Source organism: Paralichthys olivaceus, chromosome 22, assembly GCF_024713975.1.
Source record: "Paralichthys olivaceus isolate ysfri-2021 chromosome 22, ASM2471397v2, whole genome shotgun sequence".
Lineage (NCBI taxonomy): Eukaryota > Metazoa > Chordata > Actinopteri > Pleuronectiformes > Paralichthyidae > Paralichthys > Paralichthys olivaceus.
In genome coordinates, this window is record NC_091114.1 from 7151245 (window position 1) to 7178751 (window position 27507).

The window sequence follows — 27507 nt, forward strand, 5'->3', positions numbered from 1 at the left end:
ACAATATTCAGAAATTGATCTTAGCTTTAAAGGAACAAAATGATTTTTTTCCTAATACTGTGCAAAATATGCTTCACAACTAATATCTTAATGAGTGGAGGTGCTTCAGCTCTTTTCCTCTGATGATAATGTACTTCTTAATACACACACAAGCTGGGCTCCGTAGACCGAGAAGTCCTCGAAGGTGGATATGAGACAGTCTGGTCTTCGGAAGAATTCCTTCTTGGATCACCAGCTTGTGATAAGCAGCGATCCACCCACTGGAGTAGCCGGACGCCTTTGTCGGCCTTTGACAGACTAGTCACGCGACGCAATCAGCCTTCAAATGCAGCCTCGGAAGCGAGTGGCCCCTGAACTGGGACACAGTTTAAACGTCACATGTAGTCATGTGAAATAAAGACTGCAAATTCAGTTTACTTTTCTCAGAACTTGCCATATTTTATAGTAAGGTACATACATTTACATTTCAGCTGTCTTTGTGCTCACAGTAAGGGGGACAAAACACCTACAGTAAACATTATGTTGCTCTCGTGTTTCCAGAGCTAACACGCACACCCACACACTCACACTGTCGCCTCAGCACAATCAATCTCATGTCGAAACACACACAGAAAATGCGTCCACAGTTACGATGCACTTAGTCTGTCCCGGGCTTTTCTCAAACCACCTAATTTAGGCTTTCCTGTAATGATCTATGAAATACCACTTATACTTACAAAATATGTTCAACAAATAAACCAGAAGAGTACAAAACAAAAAACGTAAATAAAAAGAATCTACATCCTTATGAAGAAAACATTATCATTACAAAATAAACTTTAATAATCAACATTTTTTACAGCATCGTCAGGTGTGGTTTTGATACGATGGACTAGGTTACTATGTACGGAAGGAAGAGCAGCAGAAAGAGAAGAAGAAGAAGAATCAGAAGAGGAAGAAAAAGAAGAAGAAGAGTAATAGTGACATTTAAGACATTCTGCACTGCACATGGTTAACGTGACAATTGCTTGTTGCCATGGAGATGATGTTGCATGTTACCAGGTGATTTTCGGTGAAAGTCTTTGGGATCCTTTAAAGCTATTGGGTTCCCCTTGTCATGCCCCGCCTTCCCCAGTGAACCCCAATAACTTCAAAGATAAGCAACTGAATGATTGATTGAATGACGACATCACGTTAAATGACCCTTTCCACAGCTTTAAAATCCCCTCCCCCTTATTTCCCACCCGCCCTCTCTGAAAGTCCAATGGGTACTGGCTAGCAAGACAAGTCCTGCACATCCTCATTCCATCCCTCTCGTAGATGGACCTGATAGGGTATCTACACCACGATCGTGGTGTTCTAATCCTCCGACAGGGCGTGCCACTTGGCGATCTGGCGGCGCGGGTGGTCACAGATCTCCCTCCAGTGCTCGCCAGGAGTTCCGGCTGCAGACGTGCCCAGCACCAGGCGCCCTAGGACGGTCTTGGGGCTGCGTGAGTTGCCTGTGTCTGAGTCCATCAGCAGCAGCTCCACGCTGGTGTCTCTCAGGCCCTCGTCGGAGGGCAGGTCAAAGACAAAAAGCTCATTGAAGACAGGGTTTGGGGAGCACTTCTTCACGTGGGTCTTCTTCTTGCAAACGCGCTTCTTTCCGTGATACATGTTCACCTTGACGTACGGATCTAGAGAGAAAGAATGACAAGCACGGATGAAGAAAGTCGCACTGAAGAAGAAAAGGAATGGTGGATATCCAGCCCTGCTGTGTTTGCAGAGTGGCATATTATTCCTACACCAGATCAATACAGTGATCGATGGCGCGGAAGTGATGGATGATAGAAACGAGGACAAATGAGGCTGGTTGTGTAAACACTTTGTGTTCATGTGTGTGTATGTGTGTGTGTGTGTTGAGCTGTCTCTTAAGTGCTCTCTATCACATCCTGATCAGATTACTTATGTGCGGTGGCGTCATTATAGCAACTAGCATCCCAAGTAGTCTGAGAACAGGAAGAACAGAATAAACTTGGTCACATCTGTTTATTGCAATGGGAAGTAAGTGTGTGTTCACATGTACTGAGCTGGACAGCATTGTTGAAGTTTTAGTTAAAAGCATATGTACCTGTGGGTCCGTTGTTTTCAGTCTTCGGCAGGTGGCGAGCCTTGAGGACGACCACAGTCAGAGTGTTGGTGGTGGACTGGTAACACAGGGAGAGCAGTAACTCACCGCGGCCGGAGGACTTCTGTGGAAAGATGAACACTGAATGGTGAGAAAAAAAAACCTGCTGCCCCTCAACATCTTGATGTTCTTATAACCAATGAGTTTTCAGCAGTCGTGTCGACAATATATTTACATTAACAGTAGACATGGGTTGGACCACACCCATCTTTTAAGTCATCTAAACTATGGAACTATAGTGACTCCATCTTGCAAGGTTGCTACGCTGTTTTGGTATGACATGTGCTAGGCACAATGCACAGACACACACACAGATTTATAAGGTGAAAACGACACCAGCCTGGCTGTAGTGAGTGGTGATGCAGAAAGACATGGCAGGTGTGAAAGGAGACAGAAGTGAAGAGACATTCAGGTGTGAACTAGATTCGATACCAGGCCCCATCTCACATCCAAACACAAATGAAGAATCTGAGCATCAAGATTTCAAATGATCAAAACAATGAAATTAATTAGGAAAAAATGCAGTACTGGCAACCACTAACAAGTCTAAACATATTTATTTCTTGCATCTAAGAAGAAAGTTACTTAAGACCCCTGTCCTAATATATACTTTTTTACAATATGTTCTTATATATATATATATATATATATATATATATATATTGCAGCTTCAGGTCAAAAATGATCACATTTACATTTTTAGTTTGTGTTGCAGAAGTTACAAATTAATAAATGAATGCAAAAATAGGCTTATTGCAAATGTTAAGTGTATATAATAACAATACTCACTAGATAATTAGTTGTTATTTAAATGTGATGAAAAATGCAGATATGCTATAAATGGCGTCAGTGCTGATGATGTTTTCAACGACATAATCACCACCTGCCTATGGGGCATATTCTCATATCTTCACCAGCCACTAAGAAGCTCCCTCATCTTGCTCTGCATCAGAGCCGTCCCTTTGTTATTGTTCTACCCTGCCCACACCCAAGAGAGTTGATGCTGTGATCACATCTAACGGGACATCACGCCTCGGCTCACGGTTGCCATGGTAATGAGGAGTAAAAGCACACCAGCACGGGTGACTTCCACCCCTGACCCGATGTCCCGCTCTCTGAAAATACATAATGTGTGCACGCTACCTGTGTTTTTCTGTTCCGCTCCCTCGGGGATGTTGTAGAATAAGTGCCTGTATTTTATTCTGGTGTCATCATGCAGAAAACTGGACAATATCTACACTGCCTGCGACATCAATTCCAGGAAGTGCTTTGTGCTCACTTGCACACACACACACACACACACCCACACCTATTGCAAAAAGCATTAGGCCAAATCTATGCCATGCAGACAAAGAGAGCCACCACCCAGTTTTCAAAGAGGTGCCTCTCATCACGAGAACAAAGGAGATGCCACATCCAGAGAAAATCAGCTCATAATCATCTTAGAACCCATCTCACTGACTCATTTCATAAACATAACCACGATAAAAACAACAGATGTAATACTGAACAAAGTATTCCGTCTATTCATTAGTTTAAGTGTGTAACACATCAGGGTGTGGCAGGGCTGTACACCATCAACACTCAGCACTTTATTTTAGACAGTGCCAGAATATTCTGCTCCAATTAAGAGAATATACAATGGAGCTGATTCACAGCAATTCAAAAAAAGAGGTCAAGCATTTTTTCTTTGCCCCTGCCAACATGAAACCCAATAAAAGAATCCAAAAATTACACCTTGCAACTAAGATTCTCTATTGATTGCACAAAAACAGCTTCAGCTAGGACGGCCTCCTCCCGACAGCTGAGGTTTATTAGATTTGTCTCTCCTGGGACCCACATGAGAAATAGAATTGAAGCCAGCAAAACATAGTTTAAGACATATTGTCCTCTTGGTGATAAAATACAGAGGTAGCTCTGCAGAGAGGGAATAAAGCTTTTATATTCCTCTGGATTGAGCCATGTTTCCCAGCACTGTTACAGATATTACAGATATCTCATTTTCCTCTTGGGAAGCTGAAACGTGCAAGAACATATCCGCTTCCTCCTGGTAGGAACGGAGCTATTTTAGCAGAGCTCTGCAAAGTACCACATCAACTCACGCCTCTATAATTACATTAATATCAAATGCTCATGTACAGCCAAACCTAAAAAACAGGATGTAGATATCACCTTCCACTCCATCCTTTAAATTCACCAAATGCAACCCTGCCTGTATAAGTTCAGTGCATTTATACTGATACTGTACATGTGGGGACAGACTACATACTACAGGGCATGACATTCCTCTGAAACAGGAAATGAGCTATTGTACATTAGTGGCCCTCATGGTTGCCAGGAACAGCCAGGCTGGAGCAGAAGATTATTGACAAGCAGCCCACAGATCCATAATGGTTTGGTGTTGATATCACTCCACATGCTCAGTACTCTACGAGGAGTGGAAATGTCCATGTGAGTCTATCCACTTTCAAACTGGACCTTGTGTTACTGTTTTAATTCTCTGAGGCTGTTCGGATATGAAGATGATCACTAATTAAACACAAAATTAACATAATAAAGATTATTGAATATTCTAAACCTTGTTTGCCAGGAGGAATGTGTTTGTGTGGAGAGGAATCGTGCCACGTCATGTTAGATCTGGCAGTAAATTACATATTTTTCGGAGGTCAGAAAAAAAACTGGAGGACGAAAAAAAAAAAAAGGATGATAAACTGAAACAAAATGCACAACCCCAGGCCTCAGTATCAGCTTGTAAATCCATAATGGTGCAACAGATAAAGTCAATATCTGTCCCCACAGAGACAAAAACGTCTTGTCTGTTCTCACTTGGTTAATTTAATAATGACCTTTCTAACCTAATTAGAGACAGATACAATGGTGAGGATCCCTTTCAATGTATTTGCAAACCTGAAACATTTGGACTCATTTTGGAGCTGTGGCAGATCTGCTGCAAAATCAGCTAACAAATATGAATTTAATCTCAATTATTCCACTGAAATGAAATCCTCAATGGATTGAGGATATCAAGGGTGATACTGTGGTCAATTCAAGTACAAAGTGAAGTTGGAGATTTAAACAGAAAAACACAAATCAATCTTCTCACATCTTACCTTTACATTCCTCTTGATGATCTCTCGGCTCATCAGGACACGCCCTTCTGAGAGGTCGATCCCGGACAAAGGGACGAGGGTCTCCCCGATGACCTCGTCGCGGGAGAACCTGTCAAAGCTGAGCACCATGAAGTGAAGGGCCAGCTCTGACACTCGGGCCAGTGGGATCCCGTAGAAGCTGAAGGTCTCGTCAAAGGCGGGGTCCAGAGTCTTCCTCAGGACTCTGGTTTTCACCCGGTGCTTTTTCTCTGGCAGCAGTGTCAGCTTGATGTAGGGGTCAGAGGTCATTGACTGTTCATCAGTCGGGGTCAGGCCATGGGCTTCCTGGATGAAATAAAATCAAACAATGAATAAATAATTTAACATTGTGTGGAATCTTTTTCAGTTTGTATCAATAAACTCTTTGTGAAGAAACACAAAAACACAAACAGTACCTTGATATGGACGATGAATGCCTTCCTCTCTGGCTGGTACTCCAGGGAGAAGTGCAGTGTTCCCAACCCACTCTCCCTCTCCTCCCCGTGGGGCTTGTCCACAGCTGGGGTGGGCGCCTGGCTGGAGAGGGTGCTCGATGGTGAAGGGATGTCACAGCGGTCCATTGACCCGGGCTGGGTGAACCCTGCATGTGGAGACGGCAGCTCCAGGTCTGGGGAGCTCCGCACCTTCTGGTGGTGGTGGTGAAACGGTTTGGTGGTGAAGTTACCATTCAGATCCCGTTTCTCCAGATCCAGATGCATGGCCGGTCTGGAGCCATTTGGACTTGACGCCAGTTTAGTGGTGCCAGTTGAACTCATTGGTGCCACTGTGTGGCAGTTTCCGTTGACATCGGTTTTACTTGTGTCGTTGGTCGTTGTGGAGGCAGTAGTGCCGAACTTCTTCTTCCCACTGTGGCTCTCTGGGTAGATGTCGACCCCTTTGAGCATGTGCACAAACTTGTAAGGAGGAGTCTTCTGGGATTTGGTGTTTTTACGCTGGCAACAGATCCACGCAAAGGCTGAAACAGTGAAGACGAGGCCAAAGACACTCACCATGGCCACTCCTACTGGCACTGCCACTGTGAAGGAGGACAGATAGGGTGAGGAGGGAAGGAGTGGAAAAAAAATACAATTATTTAAAATTTTAAAAAAAACATGGAACAGGCAGCAGTTAAGTCACAGATTTTATTGTACTGTTTCCGACTGACGGAGGCTGCAGGCTTGACTCAGATGGAGATGAAAACAACCATCAATCTGTTCAACCCTGATGAAGAATCATCGTCACTGTGATCAGATATTAGACAGGACCACGACAGTTCATTAGGAAACAGATGGTGGAAGTAATGAACTGCTGAAAAAGGTAACGTGACTGGTTGACGTCCTTATGGCAGGTTTATTAATGGCTGAATGCAGATGCACCAGTGGAGAAACAAATGTACTCATTCTGATAATTAAGTACCATCTATGTATCTATTTGCCTGTTGAAATACTTCAAGTAACATCCTCTTACAGATTCTTTTTGTGCAGAGCATCCTATCCACATTACAAGCAGGGTGGCTCCTCCAGAGAGCCCATCTGCAAATATAACAGCACAAATATGTGATAGACCCTGCAATATATTCATTCATATTCGTCCTACAGGAGGGAAGAATTTTGCCCAAACCCCTTAATTATTTTCAAAAGCTGTGAGACCTAATTCCATTGAAAGGTACATTTGTCGCATCACTTGTGCGTTGTTATGGAGACACATTAGAGAGATATGTGCCACTGAATGCTTCAGTTCTTTGTTTCATGGAGCTGAACTGTGACTCGACAACATTAACAGAGCTGCCTTCTCATGCTATCTAATAGATTTATAGTGGAGGAAAGGCCAGGACCTGCAGTTAGGAGGGTGGCTCCGTGGAAAAGCACTCGGGTTAACACCCTTTCAGAGGGCGAGGAATGGAGGCGAGGTTCGGTGTGTGTATTTCACAACGTATAATCAATATCGCAACATTTCTGCTCATTTACAGTTTTCTCATATAAAAGCCTGGTTAAAACACATGTAAACAATATGTATTTTACTTTTCAAGTGGTATTATGTAACAGCTTGACCTTAGCTGAAATTTCAGACCATGATAATTCATATTTATGGCATTTGCTTGATTTGCTGTGATATTTGAAGGTGTGGCATCCACCTGACATGCATTACTGATCTGATCTCATTCAGACAGGGGGCAGTCAAATCACATCCTTCTTACAAGCCTGTTTTCTCCCTTTCCCTTCATCAATATTTCAGTCTTTCAAGACAATAACAACAACAGACAGCAACGGGAGGTCAGGGGAGGGAGGGGGTGGACTCCTTCAGCTCTTCGGTTACTCCTACTCAATTCCAAATTCTATTAATATGAATAAAAAAACGAACTTGTCAATATTAAAAACAAATATGTCATTACTTCCACCCTGCTGGTTATTTCCCGGTTGTTTAGCTGACGCTATAGCCGCAAAATGGAGGCTGGAAGTCTCCACAGACACATTAACCAGTAACACAAGTACTCAAGTAGTCTCTTGAGTATTTTTACTCGAGTAATTCTTAAGTAGAAATGCACATTTTTAAAACAAAAATCTACATTTCGGTTTGGAAAATAGGTTTTTGGGGTGTATCAGTTATTATTATCATTATTATTATTATATGATGAACGAGCACCATCAACCCCCCACACTGTCCAACCCGTGTCCCCCGGTCAGGTGAAGCAGAGATCGGACTCACCGAGCTGAGTCGCCTCCTCCACCACTGGAGCCATGGTCGCTGTCCGAGGTGCTGAACCGCTCCGCTTCCTCACTGAGCTCCCTCCCTGCTCTCCGGCGGGGTCGCTCTCCCGATGTGCGCGTTTCTTTCTGCGTGTGCGTGTGTATATATCTCCGCAAACACTTCAGCTCCGACGAGGTTTAATAATTGAAACAGGTTTCAATGATTCAAACACAAACAGGAGGAGAAGCGGAGGGACGCCCTGTTCTCACCGCGCTGCTTGTTTCTCTGTGATGCGTGAGTGTGTCTCAGAGGCGGCAACACCCTGCTCCCTCTTCTTCCTCTCTCTCTCTCCTTCTCTATCTCTCTCAATCCATCTCTTCCTCTCTCACCCTCTCCTCCTCCTCCTCTTCTTCCCCCTCCTCCTCCCACCCTGCCAGTAACGCTGAGCTCATCAGTGCTGACGCAGTCGTGACGGAGGCTGGCTGTGAAATTAGGACCCCCGGTGAAGCATCACAACAGGGCTGCCAATCCCACGATTGATGGTGGGGGGACTGAACGGTCTTATGGTCTGTGTCTCTCACCTCCTGTGTGTGTCAACTCTGTAGGACCTTTTCCAGGACCAACACACCTCAAGGGGACCAAATCCTGGTCCACCTGAGGCTGTTCAAGACTAAGGGTGAAAATAGGGTGACATATACTGACGCTTTCTTCTGATACAGACTAGTAAGAAATACAATAAACAGTCAGTTTCCTATTGGACTGATTCATTTAAAGGTCCAGTGTGTAAGATTTAGGTGAAAGGGAACAATTGGCTGAAATTTAATGTAGAATAATTCTCATAATGTTTTCGCTAGTTCGTTTAATCTAAATTGTATGAATTATAGTTTTGTTTACCCCAGAAAAGGCCCTTTATATTTAAATACTTTATATTTACATCGAGGGGATCCTCTCTACGGAGGCCGCCATGTTTCTTACATTAGTCCAGACTGACAAAATAAACACGTTTTGAGTTTTTATGACAATTAAAGGCTACCACATGTTCTTTTTCATGTTTGGAAGGAGAGGGTGAGGTGAGGAGTGTTCAGTTGCAACATTCAATTTCAACACTAGATATCACTAAATTCTACACACTGTACCTTTAAAAGTCGTTTATACAGTACACACTTAATTCATTATCTTTAATGTGCAGTTCATAATACACCTTCCAAAACAAAAGTAGTGTTTTAGAGCCATCTACTCTTCCAGTGATGTTCTAGGCCGATGCCATGTGGATCACTTTATCTTTTACTAAGTGTGATTAAAAAATGTGCAAAATACAAGGTGTGGACACCAAAACAAAGACAATAAATCAAAGGAAAAGGAAATATATACATCTAATATTTCAGACAACATTTTGTTCACTCTTCATGTTGCCCAATGATGCTGTGGTGTGTGGTCTGAGTCATCTTACATGTTTGTTAAGTGTAATGTTAATGTCATATGTTCAAGTAAAAAACCCCATTGAAAATAAATCATTTTATCTATGTGATATTGTGGCCACAGTCTATTCTGGAGTAGCCACTGCTGTAACATGTTTTATGATCAAATACTGACCCCTGGTGGCCACAGTAAAGAAAGGATGGTACAATATGGATGATATAGTCTCCACATTTCAGAATGTGTGAATTTTGTGAATAGAAAAGTGAATTACATTCATATTTCTAAATAAAATACATTTATATAAAACGTATATTTTGGGTTATGTAATGCCCAAATATAAGTTGTTAAATCATGGTTGCAAGATTTTTACAAACATAAAAATGTAATGGTTACATTTACAATCTTCCACCATAAAAACATCATCTATTTCAGTTACATATTTGTAATATTGTATTTTACGTAACTGTACAGTTTGCATCTCATATATTTAAGAATTTAAAGTCTTATATCAAGTTTGAAAGATATGAAGGAATATCAGAGTCCCAGAAAAGAAGATTTATTACTTAACACTTATATCTGTATTGTTGACATAAAACTTCAACACACAGAGACATAACAAACTATCTAGGCCACCAAAACATTTCTAAAAACAATAAAAAAAACTAATTTAAAGCAAAACAGAAGTTACATTAAGTGAATGTGAACTACTGAAACACAATTAAGACCTTGTATATAATATTTTAACATATTGTAGCCTTTATATAGTCTAAAATTCAGATTATTTAATTTTGGAAACCCTGCAAACCCTGTCATATAAATTAACATCTGTTCTAAACAATGAATTATTTTCACAAGTTTCTCAAGGGAAGATACAGTCTGAGCTCAAGGCCACTGTTTTACCACTCTACCTCCCTGGACTGGAGTCTCGGTCCATGATATCTTGATGGCCTTGGTTGCTATGGCAACCGCCACTGGGGAACGGGCCAGCAGGATGCTATCAATGTGTTCTCAGCTGACAAGCTATAAACTATTGCTTCCACCCTATTGACTCTGCAACTAAATAATACCTAAATGTCTAAGAGAAGAATGGAGCTGAAAGGAGGAAAAAGTCCTTCACTGTTCCTTCACAATAATCGAAACACAAAATGGTGTCACTTCATCATGTAAATTATAATGTATGTTAACTACGTTGCAAATGTGTTCACTCCTCCCACATGTTTGGACTTGTGAGCATGAAACACTCAGAGGCATATAGAGCTCAGGCTCAGTGTTTCAGATGTGCGAGCCTCAGACCATAAGCTTCATTGAGAATATGAGTCATAGTGCTGCTTTAAAATCCAGTTGTTATTATTGTGGTTAAGAAACGATAAGGGAACATTAGCTGTAAGTAAAAACATCTTTTAATTGCTTTAATAATGTGTGTGACCGATCCTATCCTATATCCTATATATTATACGTGTGGTCGACCTGTGAGGCCTTAGAGCCCTCGAGATTAGAAGGTTTTATGTGTTAGGAGTTACCGGACTCACAACACATCACATGAGATGCAACAATGAGCAGAGTGAAGAAGAAATATCAGATGATTTACACCCGTTAGCTGGAGCACATTTCATTTAATGCTGAGTCATGTATCATCAACACCACGATTAAAGCAACAATATGTTAGTGGTGGCAACCGGCAAGCACTTCAGCTGATCTTGTCAAATCCTCAGACATGCAGAGAAGTGCTGACGCTTACTCAAGTGCATGGTGCAAAGACATTTATTTAGCTAATTTATCCCATCTATTAAATTCCTATTTCCCTTAGCAAATATTTATTTTGCTTCCAAGACTAATTGCGTGTCTTCCAAATGTACATTTAAAGGAATCCCAGACGCTATGTAGGTCAAAAGAATTGACATTATTTTGAATACTTGCATACTTGAATACAGAAATATAATGGTAAAGTTATAATTTTGTTCTCACAATGATCAAATCTTAATTGGTCCTCTATGGCACATTTGGAAACAGGAGATAAAGAGATAAGAAGATTATCAATGCCGCTAGCTTGTTGCCTCTGTTGGAGATTGAATATTGCAGCCTGCAGTCCAGTGCAAGTGCAGAAGCGAAGGCTGGTGAGGGTGACTTTAAAAAAGAAGCACAAAAAATAGATTTACAGTAAATTCATGAGTAATTAGACAAACTGACGGGAGGGTGTGGAGCGTAGAGACTAGATATATAAACAAAAGGAGGCAGGGATTAAAAAACTTGTGACAAGTGAAGGGAGGTGCAGACAATCAGAGCAGAGGAACGGGGAAATCTGACAATGAAGGAAAGTAAATTAAGAGATGCGCAAGGAAAGACGTTCCAAAAATTAAACAGGAAATGAAGAACTCATAGTGTACAAAGACAAAGGTAAATGAAGGGATCCAAGTAAACAAAGCAAAGTCCAAACACAAGGAAACAAATCCACCACCTAAGTCATTTCAAAACATCCAAACACAAAACCTTTCAGAAGTTCAACAAATTACAGAATCATGACATTTCTTAAAGTTCACAAAGTGTCAGAGGACGACTATTAAGAGAAAGGGACCAAAGTTATATCCTTCACTTCTAAGTGAGTGGGAAGTAAGGAGGACGCCCAACGTCTCCAAGTGAAATTAGCATGTAACTCAGCATAGATTCAGCCTCATATAATGTGACCTAGTTTGATGGAAATTTGACCTGGCGAGGCTTCTGAAATAGAGATCTGACAATAATAGTCTGTAATGGAAAATTCCCTGATCGTCTTACTACTGTTATGACTGTCATTACTTGATAATATTCTTTCTGTTTACCAGCAACTGGGTGCTGGGTTTTTTTCCTTTTTCTGTAACAGCAACGGCAGATGTTTCCTGTTAACCAGACTGTATAAAAACGTTCTTCTTAAACTATTCAAGGTTCCACTCTGAGCATTCATTTGTAACCCTCTGCAGAGCTTACTATAAACAACTCAACAACTCTGTTGTTGTATAATCTTAACACAAATGGAATTCATTATTTAAAGGGTAGGATTTGAGAAATTGTCCACCACACGTGTTTTTGAGCTTTACTTCACACCCATAATAATTTTTCCCATATTATTGTGGTCTTAGGAAACTAAAATAGAAATAAAGATTACTCCACAGACCTGTTTATGTAAATTATATTATAAGAAGCTTCTGACCGTTGCTTAAGATTCAATACAGAGACAGTCAGCAAGAGTCTGCCAGTGTTTGACCAAGGAAATTTGACCTGGTGAGACTTCTGAAATAAGATCTGAGAATAATAGTGTTTTAATTGTACTTTAGTTATGGCAAGGAAGGTCAGATAATCGTACAGCATGCCAAGAGCATTCTGCAAAGAGAATCAGAAAAAAAAACGTGCATGTGTTTTTATGCAGATGTAGTGAAGAGGAAGGGATGTGATAAGCTGTCTGACAGTGTAACCAATCAGAGAGCTTGTTTCATCCATTGGACCAATCCCAGTTCACTGTGAGGTGCTGCGTTGCCGCCATGATATCTCTAGTGCTCAACAAAACGGGGGAGTTTCTTTTGTGCCGCTGTGCTGTTAAAGGATCTTTACGCGAAAAAAGCAAACCATCCACCGCACAAACAGCCGATTTCCCCGTCGCAGCGACTCAGGTGAGGCCATGACGCAGACACGAGGTCAGATTTTATGTGCAAACACCACACTTGACTTTCTGGAACTTGTTGTTTGAGCTGGAGACTAAACTTCAGCCTCCAGCTCAAACTGCTTTTACTTCGCTGCTGCGTCTTGTCTTTTTCCATTCAAATCGATTTGTGATCTTGAATCAACTACAAACACGGTCAGGGTCCAGAGCTTTAATGTTGAGTTGTAATATTCAACTCTGTTCTGACCTCCAACTTTGAGGTTATTGTTATGACATTTTTATTATTGCCTTATTACTACATTTACCCATTTGTGTTGCTGCACACTTGCTTTAGCTAGGCTGAAAATTGTTGTGGAAAAGCCTTTTTAAAATATACTCTGTGTGTGGAATGTTCTCATTAAATAAACTCTCTGTTAAGGATACAATATACAAACTTGTCTCTGTAAGTTTTGTTGGGACTTCCCAATTGACGTCCTTGACACCATTGTCTTCTGTTTAAACAGTTTACTATCCTTTTTAAAAGACATTTTGTTTACTCTAGACACCATTATGTTCTGTTCAAACCATTAACTTATTTGTTTAAAGACATCGTGATTGCTTTTGACACCATTATGTTTCAGCTTTGTCAGATTGCCTTTTTTAAAAAGATTATGATTACTTCACACAAGGTATAAATACACATCATACTGTTTAATACACACAGTATATTGTTTGATTCGTAAACATCGTGTTTCACTTGTTGTAACCATTTAGCAAATTATGTTTTAACACACATTAGATTGTATATAATTAAAGGTATATAGTGACATTCATATGTGACATAGTATAGTGACCAAACAATTATACTACAGTTTGACTTAAAGTAGCAGTAAGCTGCAGAGGAAACCTAAATTCAGCTGAAGGACAGTGCTCAGACACACACTGTAGGTGCATTCAGGAGATTGTAGTATAATTTTTGGTCACTATACTATGTCACGTATGAATGTCACTATATACCTTTAAACTGCACTACAATCTCATGTGTGTTGAAACATAATAAATGATGATTATCATGAATAAATGATTTACCCTTTTCGGATTACTAAAGTTTTCTGAATCAGAATTTTGTAGTGGTGGTGAACACTTCAGGATTAATGCAGATGCACATAAATAGGCCTGTTTGCCTTGTGCTGTGCCGGAGTGTCCTCCTTCCCCACTCCCCTGCTGGTCAGTACTCATATTGCACTTATCCAGACCCCTCCCCTGAATGTTCCGGACATTTTCCTGTTGTGAGCGTGGACAATCCCCTGCAGCACTCTTCATACGTGAAAGACAAACTCAAAAAAATAAATCAAATCGAGGAGGAAACACTGAATATGGGCTGTTTTTCAAATGTAGCGTCAGATCGCAGCACGAACAGAAACTGATTTAGTTAATTTTATGTACATGAGGATGTGACACCATCAGCCTTATGACAGCATGCTATAGAGTATAACAGTATATCTATTGTGACCCCTGAATTACAGGAGATAATGAAGGAGCAACTCCTGAGCAATAAGAAATTCATAGAATCTGAAAAGGTGAGTCATTGAATCCCTTTTTTTTGAAGTATTTAGCCACTACATAACTTGATCACCCTTTTCAATTCTCTACCCTACAGGCTAAATTTGAGTCAAAACGTAAAAGTATCATGGACATCGCGAACTGCAACATGGCCAAATTGAACATTATAGAGACCCTCACTCTCAACACCGACGCTACCGTGAGAAACTCATTGACAAATATGGCCAAGTTGGTTGAGGACCTTGAAACAAAGTGGGAGGAAATGAATTTGTTATTAAAATACGCAGATGATGAGTCAACTGGAGACAATTCAGTGGCCTACATGTAGCCCGCATGTAAAACCTGCACTTGCTACATCCTCGCTTACCTTTGCTCTGTTGATTTCTCCTCTGTAACAAAACCCTAGAAGAAATAACAGAGTATTATTTTCTTTTGTATCTCTTGGCTCGTCAGTCAATTTTTAACTGCATAAGCCTGTATGAACACTTCTACACAAATAAAATTGAATTGATTCATTTATTTTACCTACAAGTGCATTTTTTTCTCTAACAGTATTTCATGACCCATCTCTAAGAAAATACTGTTCACTTTAGCTAGCACTGGAAATGTATATCAATTGAGTGTATATCAAAGTGAGTTTTTTTTAGTTTGAGAGCAGGACTTACGTTCAGATTTTTTGAAACGCAACCAGAACAAGGGTGGGGACAATTTCAAATGGTTTACAGCATACATGACGTTCTATTGGTTGGGGAATTTGGAAAACTGTGCAGAAGAAAAACAAAACCAAGAGCAACAGAGAAATCTGAGAGCAGACATGTAAAGAGAAAAGCTGGAGCGTGCAAAATCTTTAGAGCCCTCGAGATTAGAAGGTTTTATGTGTTAGGAGTTACCGGACTCACAACACATCACATGAGATGCAACAATGAGCAGAGTGAAGAAGAAATATCAGATGATTTACACCCGTTAGCTGGAGCACATTTCATTTAATGCTGAGTCATGTATCATCAACACCACGATTAAAGCAACAATATGTTAGTGGTGGCAACCGGCAAGCACTTCAGCTGATCTTGTCAAATCCTCAGACATGCAGAGAAGTGCTGACGCTTACTCAAGTGCATGGTGCAAAGACATTTATTTAGCTAATTTATCCCATCTATTAAATTCCTATTTCCCTTAGCAAATATTTATTTTGCTTCCAAGACTAATTGCGTGTCTTCCAAATGTACATTTAAAGGAATCCCAGACGCTATGTAGGTCAAAAGAATTGACATTATTTTGAATACTTGCATACTTGAATACAGAAATATAATGGTAAAGTTATAATTTTGTTCTCACAATGATCAAATCTTAATTGGTCCTCTATGGCACATTTGGAAACAGGAGATAAAGAGATAAGAAGATTATCAATGCCGCTAGCTTGTTGCCTCTGTTGGAGATTGAATATTGCAGCCTGCAGTCCAGTGCAAGTGCAGAAGCGAAGGCTGGTGAGGGTGACTTTAAAAAAGAAGCACAAAAAATAGATTTACAGTAAATTCATGAGTAATTAGACAAACTGACGGGAGGGTGTGGAGCGTAGAGACTAGATATATAAACAAAAGGAGGCAGGGATTAAAAAACTTGTGACAAGTGAAGGGAGGTGCAGACAATCAGAGCAGAGGAACGGGGAAATCTGACAATGAAGGAAAGTAAATTAAGAGATGCGCAAGGAAAGACGTTCCAAAAATTAAACAGGAAATGAAGAACTCATAGTGTACAAAGACAAAGGTAAATGAAGGGATCCAAGTAAACAAAGCAAAGTCCAAACACAAGGAAACAAATCCACCACCTAAGTCATTTCAAAACATCCAAACACAAAACCTTTCAGAAGTTCAACAAATTACAGAATCATGACATTTCTTAAAGTTCACAAAGTGTCAGAGGACGACTATTAAGAGAAAGGGACCAAAGTTATATCCTTCACTTCTAAGTGAGTGGGAAGTAAGGAGGACGCCCAACGTCTCCAAGTGAAATTAGCATGTAACTCAGCATAGATTCAGCCTCATATAATGTGACCTAGTTTGATGGAAATTTGACCTGGCGAGGCTTCTGAAATAGAGATCTGACAATAATAGTCTGTAATGGAAAATTCCCTGATCGTCTTACTACTGTTATGACTGTCATTACTTGATAATATTCTTTCTGTTTACCAGCAACTGGGTGCTGGGTTTTTTTCCTTTTTCTGTAACAGCAACGGCAGATGTTTCCTGTTAACCAGACTGTATAAAAACGTTCTTCTTAAACTATTCAAGGTTCCACTCTGAGCATTCATTTGTAACCCTCTGCAGAGCTTACTATAAACAACTCAACAACTCTGTTGTTGTATAATCTTAACACAAATGGAATTCATTATTTAAAGGGTAGGATTTGAGAAATTGTCCACCACACGTGTTTTTGAGCTTTACTTCACACCCATAATAATTTTTCCCATATTATTGTGGTCTTAGGAAACTAAAATAGAAATAAAGATTACTCCACAGACCTGTTTATGTAAATTATATTATAAGAAGCTTCTGACCGTTGCTTAAGATTCAATACAGAGACAGTCAGCAAGAGTCTGCCAGTGTTTGACCAAGGAAATTTGACCTGGTGAGACTTCTGAAATAAGATCTGAGAATAATAGTGTTTTAATTGTACTTTAGTTATGGCAAGGAAGGTCAGATAATCATACAGCATGCCAAGAGCATTCTGCAAAGAGAATCAGAAAAAAAAACGTGCATGTGTTTTTATGCAGATGTAGTGAAGAGGAAGGGATGTGATAAGCTGTCTGACAGTGTAACCAATCAGAGAGCTTGTTTCATCCATTGGACCAATCCCAGTTCACTGTGAGGTGCTGCGTTGCCGCCATGATATCTCTAGTGCTCAACAAAACGGGGGAGTTTCTTTTGTGCCGCTGTGCTGTTAAAGGATCTTTACGCGAAAAAAGCAAACCATCCACCGCACAAACAGCCGATTTCCCCGTCGCAGCGACTCAGGTGAGGCCATGACGCAGACACGAGGTCAGATTTTATGTGCAAACACCACACTTGACTTTCTGGAACTTGTTGTTTGAGCTGGAGACTAAACTTCAGCCTCCAGCTCAAACTGCTTTTACTTCGCTGCTGCGTCTTGTCTTTTTCCATTCAAATCGATTTGTGATCTTGAATCAACTACAAACACGGTCAGGGTCCAGAGCTTTAATGTTGAGTTGTAATATTCAACTCTGTTCTGACCTCCAACTTTGAGGTTATTGTTATGACATTTTTATTATTGCCTTATTACTACATTTACCCATTTGTGTTGCTGCACACTTGCTTTAGCTAGGCTGAAAATTGTTGTGGAAAAGCCTTTTTAAAATATACTCTGTGTGTGGAATGTTCTCATTAAATAAACTCTCTGTTAAGGATACAATATACAAACTTGTCTCTGTAAGTTTTGTTGGGACTTCCCAATTGACGTCCTTGACACCATTGTCTTCTGTTTAAACAGTTTACTATCCTTTTTAAAAGACATTTTGTTTACTCTAGACACCATTATGTTCTGTTCAAACCATTAACTTATTTGTTTAAAGACATCGTGATTGCTTTTGACACCATTATGTTTCAGCTTTGTCAGATTGCCTTTTTTAAAAAGATTATGATTACTTCACACAAGGTATACATACACATCATACTGTTTAATACACACAGTATATTGTTTGATTCGTAAACATCGTGTTTCACTTGTTGTAACCATTTAGCAAATTATGTTTTAACACACATTAGATTGTATATAATTAAAGGTATATAGTGACATTCATATGTGACATAGTATAGTGACCAAACAATTATACTACAGTTTGACTTAAAGTAGCAGTAAGCTGCAGAGGAAACCTAAATTCAGCTGAAGGACAGTGCTCAGACACACACTGTAGGTGCATTCAGGAGATTGTAGTATAATTTTTGGTCACTATACTATGTCACGTATGAATGTCACTATATACCTTTAAACTGCACTACAATCTCATGTGTGTTGAAACATAATTTGCTAATGATTACAACAAGTTTAACACAATAATTACGAATCAAACAATATACTCTGTGTGTATTAAACAGTATGATGTGTATGTATAACTTGTGTGAAGAAATAATAATCTTTTTAAAAAAAAGTCAATCTGAAAAACTGAAACATAATGGTGTCAAGAATAATCACAATATCTTTTTAAAAAAACTAGTAAACTGATTGAGCAGAAGATAATGGTGTCAAGAATAATAATAACTGTTTAAAAGAAAAAGAAACATGTCTGAGCAAGACAGAGTCCCAAAAGCTGGCCAAAGTAACCACTGGGCTCAGGCCATGATGTACTAATAGACCAATGAAATGCTGAGAGTTGTGGCCTCTAAGGGTTTATAAGACGGAACCACACCACTGTTAGACAGAGTTCTTCTCTGGTGCTGCTCAGGCTGTTTTTCATTCGACTGAATTTTTTGGACCAAGATTGAAACTTAGTTTTCACAACAAGATCTGACATATAGCATCACAAGATGACACATATATTTTTACCAAGATGCAGCTGTTTGTGTCCCTCGGGTACCTATTCACCTAAAAGGGCCGGTTCCATCCGTTAACTCTTTAAACCCTCTGAGCAACACCTGCTTTCTTCAATGGAAACAGGAAATGAAACGAGACAGGGGATTAACACATGCCTCACACATTAAGTAACCATATGATAAGTTCAAGAAAATCAAAGATACAATTGTAGATACAATTTTAAGATAAAAAATAACTATTGGGACTCCAGTAATTGTGAAGTTTACGTTTTGGAATAGAAGTCTGGACTTAAAATCTGGCCCTGTGCTGGACTTTTATTATCCAACAGGTGGCGCCCCTGCGCCTGGTATTAACAAACTGTCACTGGATTTAGACCAGTCGGTTTCAAGCTGCTTGCTTACAGAAACCCTGTTTAAGAAATATGTAACGTTTCTTCTATAAGACTCTTAACTGACTTAATTGTGGTAAAGCTTGTCTCCATATATTATATACAATATATTCGACTTTAACCCCTCAGTGCTTTGTGCCCATTTGTGTCTGCATTTATTGAGCAGTTCAGATCCGTTTCCAGTACACTGCTGTCACTGCAAACCACTCCACAGAAAGGCAACTAAGAAAGTAACAATAAAACTTAACAAACCACTAGAAAACAACACAGACCAACAGTATGACTAAACATTTACTACTAAACAGAAAAGTGGAGGCTGAGGTCTATTTAATAATAATATAAATAATGATAATAAAACTTTACCGCTATAGCACTTCTCTAAACAAACTTACAAAGTGCTTTGGTAAGGAATGAAACAACACTTAATGCCCTTAATGTCACTTATAAAGGGTCAGATGGTTTATGGTTTCCAGCTTAATCACACACACTTTTACTTGATGAAATGCTTCAGTTTCACCACATCTACGTTCATCGTCCATTATAATCAAACCTGGGTAAATGAGAGAAATAGATGGAAACATGATTATTAAACTTCTTCACTCCCTGTGACTTTTCTCTGTCCCTACAGTTGAATTTAAACCTCCGAACAAAGCAGCAATGGCCAGAAGCACCAGAGTCCTGGGCCTAATATTCGCCATGATGTGTTTGGTTTGCTTTGCAAACTCACTGGGAGTGCAGGAAAAACTGGTAAATATATTATTGGTTAACTGTTATCAGTCTACATGTGTGTTTTTTAAGGGTACAGTGGGAGATTTCATCAATATGAAGGGTTTTCACTAAGGTCATTTACATCGGGACAGACTGCAAAATGATTTACCCTTTTCGGATTACTAAAGTTTTCTGAATCAGAATTTTGTAGTGGTGGTGAACACTTCAGGATTAATGCAGATGCACATAAATAGGCCTGTTTGCCTTGTGCTGTGCCGGAGTGTCCTCCTTCCCCACTCCCCTGCTGGTCAGTACTCATATTGCACTTATCCAGACCCCTCCCCTGAATGTTCCGGACATTTTCCTGTTGTGAGCGTGGACAATCCCCTGCAGCACTCTTCATACGTGAAAGACAAACTCAAAAAAATAAATCAAATCGAGGAGGAAACACTGAATATGGGCTGTTTTTCAAATGTAGCGTCAGATCGCAGCACGAACAGAAACTGATTTAGTTAATTTTATGTACATGAGGATGTGACACCATCAGCCTTATGACAGCATGCTATAGAGTATAACAGTATATCTATTGTGACCCCTGAATTACAGGAGATAATGAAGGAGCAACTCCTGAGCAATAAGAAATTCATAGAATCTCAAAAGGTGAGTCATTGAATCCCTTTTTTTTGAAGTATTTAGCCACTACATAACTTGATCACCCTTTTCAATTCTCTACCCTACAGGCTAAATTTGAGTCAAAACGTAAAAGTATCATGGACATCGCGAACTGCAACATGGCCAAATTGAACATTTTGAGAACGCTTCCGACTGTGTCTGCATCTGAGTTGAAAGATATAGAGACCCTCACTCTCAACACCGACGCTACCGTGAGAAACTCATTCACAAATATGGCCAAGTTGTTTGAGGACCTTGAAACAAAGTGGGAGGAAATGAATTTGTTATTAAAATACGCAGATGATGAGTCAACTGGAGACAATTCAGTGGCCTACATGTAGCCCGCATGTAAAACCTGCACTTGCTACATCCTCGCTTACCTTTGCTCTGTTGATTTCTCCTCTGTAACAAAACCCTAGAAGAAATAACAGAGTATTATTTTCTTTTGTATCTCTTGGCTCGTCAGTCAATTTTTAACTGCATAAGCCTGTATGAACACTTCTACACAAATAAAATTGAATTGATTCATTTATTTTACCTACAAGTGCATTTTTTTCTCTAACAGTATTTCATGACGAATCTCTAAGAAAATACTGTTCACTTTAGCTAGCACTGGAAATGTATATCAATTGAGTGTATATCAAAGTGAGTTTTTTTTAGTTTGAGAGCAGGACTTACGTTCAGATTTTTTGAAACGCAACCAGAACAAGGGTGGGGACAATTTCAAATGGTTTACAGCATACATGACGTTCTATTGGTTGGGGAATTTGGAAAACTGTGCAGAAGAAAAACAAAACCAAGAGCAACAGAGAAATCTGAGAGCAGACATGTAAAGAGAAAAGCTGGAGCGTGCAAAATCTGTCAAAACAACAAAATATGAGTACAGACTGAGCACATTTAAGCATATGCAGGGGCTATTTGAGTTCAAGCGCAAAATCTGAATGAGTCCTGCTCTTAAACTGGAAGACCACTCTATTGAATTGAGATTGGAACAAACACCCCATAGACCAACTGCTGAGTCGCTGCGACCAAGCAAATGTGAAGAAGAAACCCCCACATTTTACTTCTCTGTGTAACACACTTCAGCTGCTTTCAGACGTGCATTCATCTCTGGACATTTTGCTAAACTTTCTCAGTTGCATAAAACATTTTCTGCAACTTCCTTGCCAGCACACTCGTAAAATATGAATGTGTAGAAATTGCACAGCAAGTAAGAGGGTTTGTTCATCACATTTGTAACGGCCTACGCACGCAAAACTGGAAGAATACAAATGTCTTAGGATGAAAAACAGGTGCCATACAGGGAGAGGAGTTAGAAGAAAATGTAAACTTGGAAAGACGAAGTTGAAAAAAAGTTTTACAATTTTATGTCATTTGACTGGTGCAAACACTTCACAGTATGATTGATTGACATTAAAAGCTGGTATATATGATACTTAATTTCTCTATATGACAAATAATACAATTATGTGATATTATTAGCATTTCCTTTGGTTTCAAAATGCACTTAAAGGACATGCTTGTGAATCAGAGGCAGGTCAAGTATAAAACTGAAGAGGGCAGTATGGTGACATTCCTATCCCTGGACAGACAGAAGAACATAATAATTATAATATAACCTAATATAAATAAAAATAAGTATCAATTACTTGAACATAAATCAGTGGGATAGGAAATGCTCCTGGCCTTATTACTTATTTTTCTTCCTTTCTTTATTCAAGGGTGTGGTCTTTTCAGTTTGAGAGCTCAAATTCTCTCAAATACAGGAAAAAAATAATAGGTAATAAGGTAAGCACTGAGTCTGTGCATCTGCTGTACACTAAGCTTTTTGATATGACTTTGTTAGACCAAGAATCTTCTCTGTCGGCAGATCCATGTTATAATAACTAATATATTCAAGTCTGGACAACTGAGGCTCATCAGGTTATTCTTTTATTCAGCCATCATCACCAGACAACTGTGCAGAAGATAATTCTTCATCACAGTTCCAACATGTTTGATTCACAATGATATATCAGGACTATATGATAAATCCCATGTTTTCCATGTACCATACAAATCTATACTATGCAAGTAAGAAGGGAAAAAGACTGTGACAGTCACCTAAGAAGAAGGCATGTCAAAATATTACATTCTGGCTAAACATTCAAACAAAGGTTATTGTGAGTGAGGGCATCTAGAGTTAAAAAAGAAGTGTGTACATAGGTCATATGCTCTGACTCAGGCTGAGGTACAGAGCAGTAATTCTGTCTTAAAGAATCAGATCATCGATGCTGCATCTATAACAGCATGTACAAAGCAGCAAGCAAGCCTTATCCTGACCCCATGTCCATAAGGGAAAAGGTCCATGGCTAACACAAGCTCACCCTTCTAAACAGCCCCCCAAGAATAGAGATGAATGTGAGTCCATACAGTGACCTCAGAAATGTCCTTAAAGGTATTGTAATGGAACACTTGCATATGAACTTTGCTTGAACTCTTTCCTATGTCTGATCAATGCTCGTGTGCTGTGTTCAACAATAACTCATGTAGCAACACAATTGTGTACCCTTAACTATCAAATGCCCTGACTGTTGCTATGCACTTGGCAGATGTAACCTCAGAGTTCATGTCCTTTCTTAATGGCTGCAGGTTCCTAGTTACTGATATACAGACATGAAAGTGCGGTTTGTCTACTTCTTGCCCATAAAGTATAGGAATGCATGGCTGAATATTACATCCTTGATAAGCATGTTGCAAAGTCAATATTGGCCGTTACACCTCTCAATTAAACAATCATGTTTCTTTTGCTGTACAAATAATTGTGCACAATGAATGATAGTCCTCAGTATGAAGCAACCAGCACTGAGGGGTGTCTCTGTAGGCTAAGGTACAGACCTGGGATTTATTTTTAAGAACCATCATCTAACTGAGAACTTTGGAGCAAGGTGAGTGATGAGATGATTGATTATGTCGGATTCAATTTAGGTTACAACAAATCTACAGTACAGGGACATCTAAATATTGCTTTTTGATTTGTTTGGAATTAAAAAATTTGATCGGTTATTTAATTTGAAGAGCACTGAGACAAAATAATAAAATGTGGCTTATAATTATGTGGACTTTTGAATTATTTAAAAAAAGATTTATAGAAGTTAATTAGAAAATTAAATAGATGATAATGGTTCTTACTCTGATTCATTCATGTTTATTTTTTTAGGTTTGTTCAGTTGCTGTATTTTCATTGTTTCTGGTTCATCAGTGTGGGCTGACAGAATAAATGGAATCATTCAGAGGATGCCTGCAGCTCCTTGGATTTCTTGGATCATTTTTTCTCATCATGTCCTTTTACAGATGGGACATGAACCAGCAAAACAGAGGTAAACTGTGTGTGTGTTAGTTTCTCACTGTTCCTGCCGCATCCTGCTCTTGGTTTAAAATGGATTTGCTTCATTCTATTCATTGTTTGCATTTTGTGCTCCACTGCCTATGAAATGCTATTAGTACATGGACTGGATATGTGACCTCACTTCTGATTACTTTTGGATTATCATGTATTATGTTTGATGTAACACAGTTCATTTCTTTACCTGACTGGGGCTTTGACCAAGAAAGATGTTTGCCATTTGGCTTTGGCCTCTTATCTCTTTGAGTCAAAATTCCATCCCAAAGCAGAATTATTTTAGCACTGAACACTTTGGACGACTGGATGTATCTTCTGCTTCGTCTTATCACAGCAGAGAGGATGCATAACTTACAGGAAGTGAGAAAACAGCTGCTAAAAGAAACCTGTGGTCGTGACAAAGAGGCCTTTTCCGAGAGGAAAGTCAGTCTCGAAGAGATGAGTGAGAATGAGATGAATAACCTCATTGTGGATGACAAGCATGGCATCATCTATTGTTACATTCCTAAGGTGATACAAACGTGAACACACAGCACACGAGATCGTTCAAGAACATACTTTCTGGTTACCTTAATGCCCAGCGGGCTGTATACTCTGCCTTGTTCTTATCTACAGATTGCATGCACCAACTGGAAGAGGGTGATGTTTGTACTGAACCAGAGCGAGCCATATCCTGACCCTATGTCCCTATCTGGTGACCTGGTTCATAGCCCTGACAAGTTCACCCTTCTAAACAGCTTCCCAAGAGTAGAGATGAAGGTGAGTCCATACCGTGACCTCAGAAGTGTCCTTAAACTTACAAACCAAAAGTTTCAAAAGTTTGTCTCACTGTGAGTTGATTCAGTTTCAACACAGTAAGTATGACATAGTGTTCATGTGTATTTTATTTTGATGACAACAGGCAAAGTTGAAGCACTACACCAAGTTCCTTTTTGTACGGGACCCGTTTGTCCGTCTCATCTCCGCCTACCGAGACAAATTCCAGAAATACAACGAGTATTTCTACGACAACTTTGCCCGAGACATCCTGCGTCTCTACGACAACCAGTCTAATCCACCACAGACGGCGGCCGAGGCGTCAGCATCAGGCGTGCGCATCTCATTTCACAACTTTATTCAATACCTGCTGGACCCAAAGACAGAGAAGGAACTGCCCTTTGAACCTCACTGGAGGCAGATGCACCGTCTTTGCCACCCCTGCCACATACAGTAAGGACATTTTTAGCAGCAGGGTGAATGCTACAAAGATCCTGTCCTCTGTGTTGTTTGTGGAAATCTACATGAAGGTTGATACTGGTTGGTTTTTTGTCTCAGGTATGATTTCATTGGCCATCAAGAGACTCTACAGGAGGAGGCTGAACAGCTACTGAACATCTTGAAGCTGCAGAACGACATTAAGTTCCCTCCTTCCTATGACAACATTACACCTCAGGAGTCTGTGTCGGACTTTTTCAGAACAGTACCTCTAGTGGAAAGGAGGAAGCTGTACAAGCTCTATGAGACTGACTTTAGGCTGTTTGGCTACAGAAAACCAAATGAATTGCTTGATGGTTGAGATTAAGTCATGATGACTTAACTTGTCTCTATAAAAAACGTTCCCCACTCAGCCAACAATAGATTGTTACTTGAACAGAAAACTATTTAAAGAGCTGGCTTTGTCATCTAAAAGAATTCAAAGCACTGCAGCTGCATCATGGCACTGGACGTGCAATAATTGATCTTTATATTCAGTCTATGTTTTACACCCTTTATACGTGTGACTAACTTCACTTGTTTGGTTAATCGCTCTGACACACTTTTGACTTGGGTGCTGTTAATCAGTTAAAGTTCTGTAGTGTTGCATGTACATGTCAGTTATTATTAATACAGGTAGAAGCTACTATTTAGAGCTGATGTTAAAATTGGTTCATTTATATTGGTTAATAACTGAGCAAGTTATTACTCAGTTAATAACTCAGCAAGTTTCCAAGTTTTTCTGACTTGAGGCAAGTGGATCTACTTCTAATTTTTTATTTCTACATATGTATATCTTTATTTCTTTAGCCTAACTTGATTTTTATATTGCTATGTTTATACCTGCTTTTGCTCTTTCACCTCTTTCTCAGGGGCTCTGTAACATTTGAATTTCCCAACGGGGATTAATAAAGTACTTCTGATTCTGATTCTGAATTCATCCCCCTCCTCTGGACCACATCTAGCTCCTCCATCATGTCTGTATGAAGGGACACATCTCATAGCAGTGCAGTGACAGCTCAGAATGGACATATGTAGCTCAATAGCATTAGCTTGAATGAATTAGACCAATGACTTACAAGTTGTAGGCTGCAGGGACACATGTGGACAACTTCACCAAGGAGTTCCGCAGCAGCACTTCCACATATCCACGAAGAGAGACCATTGAGAGCTGCGTCCATTTCTCCAGTCTCTGTTGTACACTGGTGGCTTTTAAGCTAAAAATAAAAAACAATGACGATAAAAACCGTCATTCTCAAAACTCCGCAAAAATGTCGAGGGCACAAACTCGCGGTGTGAGAGGCAGGTTCCTCTCAGGCTTAGTTAAACTTATCCGTCACTGAGTTTAACTTAGTTTAGAGCTGTGCTGGTTAAAGTTAGTGCTCAGGTGACACCTGTCATATCACTCCGCCAATCTCCATCCAGGAAGCTGTGTTCTGTTTGTCAACAGGATTCTGTAAAAACTACGCAACTGATGAAATGAGCTGTTGTGGAGGGGCGAGTCACGACCAAAGGAAGATGTCTCAGAATAATACAAGGATCTTGGTGAAACATGAAACAGGCATGTTTAAGAGACTGTTAGAGAAATGTGCACAAGATCCTGGTGAATTTAAATGTGGTTAAATTAAATATTTTTAATATGATGCATAAGGTGCATCATATTATAAAGTCCAAGTCTAAATTTAGAGCACATCACAGTAAGAGTGTATACAGTGTGTAAAATGAACAAGTTCGCCAGGTTCTGTGCAAAGAATGTACCTGCAGCTGTAAAACTCACTCGTAAAATATCTGAGAACACATTATAGCATTTTCCCCATTTCCAGCCTCTATGATAAACTCTCACTTAAGATAAGGGAACTAATCCTAAATTTAAAAACTCAGTATGTGAATGGATTCTGCAGACATAACCCATGTTTCTGTTTTAAAAGGTAAATGTTCACTCATGGGCGCAGAAAATATTACACACTTTTGAATAGATAATCACACAGATACAGGGGGAAGAATTCAGTTTTGCTCGGTCCA

The 27507-nt window shown here is 39.6% G+C and overlaps 2 protein-coding genes across 7 annotated transcripts; one reads left to right on the forward strand and one right to left on the reverse strand.

The window, feature by feature from the left end:
• Positions 1 to 412: 412 nt before the first annotated feature.
• syt4 (synaptotagmin IV) lies at positions 413 to 26913 on the reverse strand. 2 transcript variants are annotated; one of them, XM_069518742.1, is made up of 5 exons: positions 26565 to 26913; positions 5694 to 6313; positions 5260 to 5583; positions 2093 to 2213; positions 413 to 1658 (listed from the first exon to the last, which is right to left on the reverse strand). In XM_069518742.1, exons 2-5 carry the CDS (start codon positions 6288 to 6290, stop codon positions 1339 to 1341), a joined length of 1362 nt encoding a protein of 453 aa, XP_069374843.1. In that variant the 5' UTR covers positions 6291 to 6313; positions 26565 to 26913; the 3' UTR covers positions 413 to 1338. The 2 variants fall into 2 exon arrangements, with proteins under 2 accessions (XP_069374843.1, XP_019950943.1); XM_020095384.2 differs by lacking the exon at positions 26565 to 26913 and adding an exon at positions 7984 to 9166.
• Positions 11145 to 26414, forward strand: LOC109634710 (carbohydrate sulfotransferase 12-like). 5 transcript variants are annotated; one of them, XM_069518748.1, is made up of 11 exons: positions 11152 to 13025; positions 14521 to 14574; positions 14655 to 17568; positions 20119 to 20237; positions 20805 to 20858; positions 20939 to 23797; positions 24070 to 24229; positions 24587 to 24762; positions 24868 to 25011; positions 25154 to 25461; positions 25567 to 26414. In XM_069518748.1, exons 7-11 carry the CDS (start codon positions 24130 to 24132, stop codon positions 25805 to 25807), a joined length of 969 nt encoding a protein of 322 aa, XP_069374849.1. In that variant the 5' UTR covers positions 11152 to 13025; positions 14521 to 14574; positions 14655 to 17568; positions 20119 to 20237; positions 20805 to 20858; positions 20939 to 23797; positions 24070 to 24129; the 3' UTR covers positions 25808 to 26414. The 5 variants fall into 5 exon arrangements, with proteins under 5 accessions (XP_019950960.2, XP_069374850.1, XP_069374848.1 ...); XM_069518749.1 differs by having other exon boundaries at positions 11148 to 13025; positions 14655 to 17592; positions 20939 to 24229; XM_069518747.1 differs by having other exon boundaries at positions 11151 to 13025; positions 20939 to 24229.
• Positions 26914 to 27507: the final 594 nt, after the last annotated feature.